This window comes from Poecilia formosa, unplaced genomic scaffold, assembly GCF_000485575.1.
Source record: "Poecilia formosa unplaced genomic scaffold, Poecilia_formosa-5.1.2 Scaffold489, whole genome shotgun sequence".
Classification (NCBI taxonomy): Eukaryota; Metazoa; Chordata; class Actinopteri; order Cyprinodontiformes; family Poeciliidae; genus Poecilia; species Poecilia formosa.
In genome coordinates this window covers 126561-134486 of record NW_006800428.1, presented here as the reverse complement: position 1 = coordinate 134486, position 7926 = coordinate 126561, and the positions used below count along the sequence as shown (strand labels likewise).

The following is a 7926-nucleotide window of genomic DNA, read 5'->3' as shown; positions in this document are numbered from 1 at the left end:
TGTAGTTCTAGTTCATTTAGTTCTAGTTCATTTAGTTCTAGTTCCTCTAGTCGTAGTTTTTTTACGCCTCCTGGTTGCAGTTCCTTCGTTTCTCCACTGAGCCCAGGTGGCGCTGCAGCAGCTGCAGGAACAGGAAGTGGTTTCTGGCTGATCAAAGTTTTTCTCGGGTCAGTTTGATCCTGATCCGTCCTCAGCGGCCTGCTGCCTCCTGGGGGCCAACATGCGGGGGCTTTGTTTACAGGATGGACATGAATGTGAGGGTCTCTGGGTGTCCGTCTATGTCTTCCTGTGTGAGTGACCTTTGACCCCGCAGCCTGGACGCCTCCTCTGCTGCTGTATTGTTTTCTGGAGCATCTGCCTTCCAGGTTACGCTCAGCAGCGGTTCTGTTCGATTAGCCGCCTCCGCGTGCTTCCAGCCTGCTGTGGCTAATTAGACACAGCCGCCATGTTGCAGGCGTCGCTAGCGGGCCGGTTCCTACCGACCCGTCCGCCTTTGTGTTCTGTCCCTTTAAACGCCTCCAGGAGAGCTGAAAGGTCAGCCGGGCTCTGCTTGTTGTCTGACAGAGAAGCCGCTGCTGCTGCCTCGACTCGGCGGTGTTTCCTCTGACGCTTCCAGAAGATCACAGAGTGGGAATAATTCAGGGATGGACAGTCTGGAGGTTGGGTTAAACATTTTCCATGTCAAACTAAACGCTAATCACACTGATAGCTTAACTCTGATTAGCTAATCAAATAAAACGTATGGCTAATCAGTGAAATAAACTGCTAATCAGAAAAAAGCTAGCAACTAATTTGGGTTAAGCTAAAGGCTAATCAGACTCATTGTAACAGCAACTACGAGTTAAGCTAACCACTAATCAGAACCAGAAGAGTCAAAGCTAGCGGCTAATCAAAGTAAAGCTAGCGGCTAATCAAAGTAAAGCTAGCGGCTACTCAGTAAAATAAACAGCTAATCAGAATCCAGAACCATTTCAGGGAGAATTAACTCAAAACCAACTGAAACTGAAAACATTTCTAACGATGTGAGCAAATGCTACAACATGCTTTTGTTTTTTTTTTTTACATCATTTTTAGCTTCATAAATAAAAACTGCGTTGCTAAATTAACATTTTACAGTTTTTCCTCCACTTCATCTTTCTCATACCAACATCATCATCTCCAGTCTTTAAGAGGTTTTCTTCCAGGATTGTCCTGGACTTATCTCTGTCCCCACAGCATGATGCTGCCGCCACCATGCTTCAGTTCACCACCACTCTTGGTGATTTAAAAGTACATTTTTTTGTTGTGTAAAACAGAATCTTCTGGTTTCTTTCAGTCGTTCTCTAGTAATCCTGGGTTTGTTCCTGTCTGCTGGTGGTAATGGTTTGTTTTCGGCTAACTGGAGGTTTGGTCTGCAGCTTTTCAGGCGGAGCTGCAGCGTCGTTTCATCAGTGTGAAACGGGGGGAGGTGGAGGAGGGGTGCAGGATAAGTGGGAGGGTGGGGGCGTGATGGCGTGCTCCAAGGTCAAGCTTGTCATGTCAGCCATGACACATTGCTCCCAGCATGCCTTGTTAACCTCCTGGACCTCCTCCTCCTGTCTGCTGTTTAAAACATTCACTTCTTGATGTTGTTAAAGCGCAGCGGCCCACGGATCGCTCCGCTTCCACATCCTTTTCATTTCACAGTCTCTGTGAAATGAAAAATAAATCATTTGGAACAAAAAAGGAGAAAAAACAAAACATGAAAGTCTGACTGCAGGTGATTCTGTTACCTTACGGAGCAAAGGCTTCTGGGAAAATTGTAAGTAAAAATAACAAAAACTGAGACATTAACTGGAATTAATAAAAACAGTAATTAATTTAATTATTAAAATACCACTGCTTAATTTAATTCTCTCCTGCAGTTTCTCTGTAAAATGTTTTTCAAAGAAAACTGTAAAAATATAAAAAATACCAGCGTCTAAGTCCCCAAACATTACAGTCCATGTTTTCTAACGTAAAAATAATAAACATGGTTGTTTAAAATAAACCTAATCCCACCAGCCCTGTTTAATCCACTTAATCCAACTCTAGTTCATTTTGGCAGTGTGAATGCGAACTCTCGTCAGGAAGTGGACTACAGTGCAAAGCATTCTGGGTAAACGCAACCAAGACAGACGTGCTAGCCTAGCGCTGGCGGGAGAAATGGCTCCAGTTTTTTTGACTAAAAATCTGAAGCCTTCATTTCTGTTTCCATTTGGCGAAGAAGGAAGTTACGCTCAGTGTCTTTATCATGTCGTTTCCTTCAGCGGTTCTTGGTGCAGCGCCCCCACAGGCCAGGAGGGGAACAGGTTTTCAGATTGTTTGGTTGGTTTGACTCAGCAGGAAATGAAACATGTTTGATCCCAGATGGAACCGAGTCCAGCGGACCATCAGTGTGAAAACAGCCTGAATATCTGGCCATGTTCTTGTTCTGCCCGGTTAATTAGAGCGTCGTTAGAATCGGACCTTTCTGCTGAGTTTCCCCGGTGGAAACAGTTTTCCTTCTGCTCAGTCCCAGCCTGGCATCCGTTACGTTTTAATTAAGTCCAATTAAGTTTTTATCACTTTAATGTTCCAGACGAATAATCAGCAATCAGGCGGCGTATTGGTCTTCTGTCAGAGAGAGAGAGAGAGAGAGAGAGAGAGAGAGAGAGTGTCTGTGTGAGTGTGTGTGTGTGTGTGTGTGTGTGTGTGTGTGAAGTCGTTACTGAGCTGTCTGCAGAGTCTCAGCAGGTTAATTGGAACATGAAGCTCTGTGTTAACCAGGATTTATCGGTGTAATTACACACTCTGTAATTAGACGTGTTTTATTGGTCTAATGAAGCCGTATGAAATTGTTTGTGATGTTTTAGTTACTGATGTCTTTTTTTCTCTTTGCTTTGTTAAATTTCTGCAGGAAACACACATCAGTGTGTGCAGTGGAGTGTTTGCACTCATCTATCAGAGTGTGTGTGTGTGTGTGTGTGTGTGTGTGTGTGTGTGTGTTTCCCCACAGATTAGAGCGGTGTTGACTCTGTTACCTTTAGCCGCTCCGTTTATTAGAGCGTTATCATTCATTAGCTTCAGCTGCTAATTAAAATCCGCTCTTAATTGGCAATACGAAGATAATTCTGTCATTTATTCTCTGGGTAACCGGAGGCCCAATAAACCTTTATTAGCTGCTTAGCCAGAGCAGTTAGCCTCTTAATGAGGCCAGCTGATGAGGTTTTCCTCACACCAGCAGCGCTGCCGCCCTGCTGCCTGCAGCAACACCTGCTGCTTTCATGTCCTAACCAAAGGCTTTCGGCTCGTTTCCCGCAGCTGGAACAGCAACAGAGACCCCGCCTCAAGCCCCGCCCCCTCCGGAGGCTCAGCCAGTGGAAACCAAGGCTCCAGAGGAGGAAATGGACGTGACCGACGACGACATCACAGCAGGTACGACAACAATCAGGTTAAAACACAAGAACCTGGTTTACATACAATGTAAAGTCAGGCAGAGGTCATTTATCTGCTCTCAAACTAATAAAACGTCACATTTCACTGTGGAGGTCATCAAACATAACAAATGTTATCTGAAACTAAAGTATGCTAAGCTAAATTGAGCTAAACTAAACAGCACTGAGCTAAATTAAACTACAATTACAACCTAAACTAAGAAAAATAATACTTTGGATGAATTCAACCAAACTGATTCAGCTAGCATATGCTAAGCTAATCTACGCTCAGCTAAAGCTAATGTAACGCCTCCACTCATATTTGATCCAAGATCAGCTCAACTATGCTAAGCTAGACCAAATCAATCTGAACTAAAAATAACTCCTAACTAATCCATGTGGTCTGATTTAAACTAAAATAATTACTATTAATGGACTTTTTGTCCTTTTGTAGTTAAAAATGAAAGTTTTATTCTGTAATCTGTGATGTTTGCAGCTGCCTAAGCGTCTAAAACCAACTGATCAGTTTGGATGAAACTGATCAGTTGGTTTCATCCAAACTGCGGTATTTAAACATTAAACACATTAAATACTGCAGTTTCAGCAGTTTTTCTGATCAGCCTGAACTTTTTCTATTCTCCCGTTTTGAATCACTTTGAAGATGTAAGGACAGACTGAAAGCAAAGGCTGAGCTGTTCATATCTGCCCTCTGCTGGTGTTTGTGGTCCTGATGCGCCGTAGCAACCACAGATCTTGTTTATCACCTCTGGGCAGCTTGAACTCGGCCGCTTTGCTCTGCTGACTCTGTACTTAAGCCAACGCAGGCGGCGTTTCTGCATCGGTGCCGCGCTGAATCCAGTGAACCCGAATGGTGTTAAAAGCCGTTTATCGGTCGGGAGGTGAGAAACGGCCGACACCTGCAGCACAGGTGGAAACACACACCTTCCACTTCTCTGCACACACAGCCTCCACTTTCACTTTTTACCCTGGACACTTACTCACCGTGTCACCAGATTTATGCTGCTGTGGAAAATTAGTGACCAAAACCTCTGGAGCCGAAAATGTGGGTCCGTCTTTACCCAGTTACACTGCTGAATATTTACTAGCTTCAGTGTGAAGCCGTATGATCATCATCCCACCACCGCCGTGCTTCACTGGGTATGAGGATAAATCATCTGCAGCGTTTCGCCGTCCTGAGGCGTCTGCGGGTTTGAAAAAGTCTCTAAAGACGAGACAAAGGAGGGAAACCTTCAAAGACACAAAGACGAAAGGACAGACATGACGACAGCCGTGCAATCACCTGGCTTCAGGCTGTTTCCACGGCGATAGACTCATCTCATCAATGTGTCGTCTCCCTGTCTCACACACACACACAGACACACACACACACACACACACAGACACACACACAGATGTACACAGAGTTCAGGATGTGATGACATTTGTTGCTCGGTGCCACAGCTGCAGAGCCTCAGAGACACACACACACCTGAACCTGGCGGTGTGTGTGTGTGTGTGTGCTGTAATTATGTCTCTAACTGTGTCAGGGGATGTTATTAGGATCCACATCACGCTCACACACACACACACACGGTCTGGGCAGGACTTATTGCTGAGAAACATCCCATTTATAGGGGCAGAAAATGAATTTCACTTTTTCTAAATCCAAGCGGCTCGGTGGCACTAATTACCAGAACTCTGGGTTTGGATGAAATTAGTTCTGCTGCAGAACTTTGTGCCTGGAAAACATCATTTTGACACTTTAATGCTGATTTATCCACATCCAGGACGTGATTCACAGTTTGGGGATAATATCAGTTTGAATTTAAAACGCGTCTCTTTCAGATAAAAACTGTTTATTTTTATTATTTCCTCTATAATTGTTGGCTGAAGTGTTGCTGGTTCCCACCAGAGGGAAACCCGGCTCTGCTAACTGGGAATCGTCCCGTCCTCTGACGGAGAGGTCGGCCTCTCCAAGGTCAAAGGTCCCAGCCACCTTCCCACTAAACAAACCCACTTCCACTGAGCCGGGAGACGTTTTTGTTTCCTTCTGGTTCTGGATCGACGTCAGAGAAACTCTCACGTTTTTCCACCATATTTTTATTTTGGCCTCTAAAATCTGCTGGGATTTCCTTCTACCGTCTTTTCCTCTTCTCCGCCATCTTTGTCCCTTCATATCTCTCCTCTCTCTTCCCCAGCGATTGAGGTCAGAGGTCAGGCAGGCCCTCACCTCCCGGTGTCATTAGCCCGGTTGAGATTTGGTTAGCTGAAGCGCCACGCTCCCGTTCTAATCTAATCCCGGCCTGGGGGTCGGCCGGGTCAGATCACATTTCTCCTCCGAACAGATTGAGCTCATGTGGAGATAAATGTTGGAGCTGCGACTCTGATTGTTCCTCGGCGTTCCGGACGGGACGCAGCTGCTGGATGGGAAAATTATTACATTACAGCAAGAAGCTCTTCTCCAAATACTGATGATGTAGAGGAATGTTTCTCTGAGGAACTAGAGTCCAACATGTAGAGCAGTTTCCTATAAATACTATTGATCCAAACTATTGATACCAAGTCAGAGTCAGATTGATACTAAAAATCGATACAGTTTCAGATTCTCTCATGAAATGTTTTCATTTTTATATTGTAATTTCTGAACTTAGGTTTCGCTCTCAAGTGATGATTTTGTGCAGCTTTAGGAAAAAATTTACACAAATTTCTTGAGTTTTTCCTGTTTCTGTGTCTGTTTATGTGACACCATGTTTCCTCTGTGCTTATTGTAAAACCAATTAAAGATGGCTGCCGTATTAGCAGGACCTCACCTTTTATTGATCTGGAGTTAAAAACAATTAATTCTTCATAGTTTTCACCACATGAGCACAAAGAGACCAGAACTATAAACCAGTAACCAGTAAACCAAACCAGTCAGCTCAACTAAACCAACCAATGAAACCCAATCGATCAACCAAACCTGACAAACCAAAACTCAGCCAATCAGATCCTTCGTAACCAACCAAGCTAACTAAACTAAACCAGTAGACCAAAGTAACTAACCTGAACAAACAGAACCAAACTGACCCATCACCTACATAACTGGATCCAACTAACCAGCCCTCAACACCAGCAGAACCAGCAGAACCAGCTGATCAACCAACACAAACATCCAGCAAACATGATGTGAAACATGAAGCATGAAGAAGATTAAAGAGTTTAGATGAAAGTTTCTGCTGGTCTGTTTTCTCGTCCTTCTGGACTTCAGGTTGTGTTGTGGTTCTGGTGAGGACAGCCCCTCCCCCCCCTGCGGTCTAATTAAAGCCCGGCGTTCACGCTGGGCGCAGATAGTCTGTGTCTTAAGACGGTAAAATACACTTAACCTTCATCTGGACTCGGCCCGCTGGAAGGGCAGCCACCGTTTCAGGACTCAAATCTTTTTTCTTTATCAACTTAATTGTGTTTTCAATTATTTCCCCAGATTTTCAGTCTCCTGACATTTACAGTAAGGACGGCGTTCGTCCCCCGGACGCTGCCAGCCGTCCTTCGTCTCGCTGAGCGCTTCCCTTCGGCTGCAGCGGCTGGAATATTTATTCACATTTACCAAACATCTCAGAGTTCTCTCTCCTCCTGCAGCGTTTTCCTTCTTCACTTTCTCACATCATTTTTGTGCTGCTATTGATCCCCTCCATCGGTCCCTGGTGATCGGGTTTTACCAGTCGCCCATTGATTACCAATGGAAGCAGAGCATGATGGGAAGCTGCTGGGGCTGCCTTTGTAGGAGGGAGCAGAGGGAAGGTTGTCGGTTTGATCGCCCTCATCTCTCTTTACCTCCCAGTGAAGTCGGGCTTCATGGGTGAAGCAGCAACCCAAACTTCTCAGACCCAGAAAACATCCAACCGTCTGTTGGCAGGAGGAAATTCAGACGTTTATTCACCTTGGGGTCCTGAGTCTCTTAGTTATTTATGAAAATGATGGATTCAAGGATCATTATTATTATTATTATTATTATTATTATTATTATTATTGTTATTATTATTATTATTATTATTATTATATAACAGTTAATCTGGGGACAAACGGCGCAGGTTTGGGTTTTTAACCTGGATTGGATGAGAAAATGTTTTCAGTCATTAGAGACTTTGGACTTGAGTTGGACTTTTACCCCAAAGACTTGAGACCTGACCTGGACTTCACCATCAGACACATGAAGCATGAACACATGAAGCATGAACACATGAAACATGAAGCATGAACACATGAAACATGAACACATGAAACATGAACACATGAAGCATGGACACATGAACACATTAAGCATGAACACATGAAGCATGAACACATGAAGCATGAACACATGTAGCATGAACACATGAAGCATGAACACATGTAGCATGAACACATGAAGCATGAACACATGAAGCATGAACACATGAACACATGAAGCATGAACACATGAAGCATGAACACATGAACACATGAAGCATGAACACATGAAGCATGAACCCATGAACACATGAAGCATGAACCCATG

The 7926-nt window shown here is 44.2% G+C and overlaps 1 protein-coding gene across 4 annotated transcripts in view; it reads left to right on the top strand.

Annotated features, from left to right (window-relative positions):
• The window catches only part of wdr7 (WD repeat domain 7), a 41041-nt gene that overhangs the window by 27413 nt on the left and 5702 nt on the right, over nt 1-7926 (top strand). For all 4 annotated transcript variants that reach the window (XM_016664483.1, XM_016664484.1, XM_016664482.1 and 1 more), the window contains one exon: nt 3301-3414. In XM_016664483.1, coding sequence (XP_016519969.1) covers nt 3301-3414 — 114 coding nt within the window. The remainder of the gene's footprint in view (nt 1-3300; nt 3415-7926) is intronic.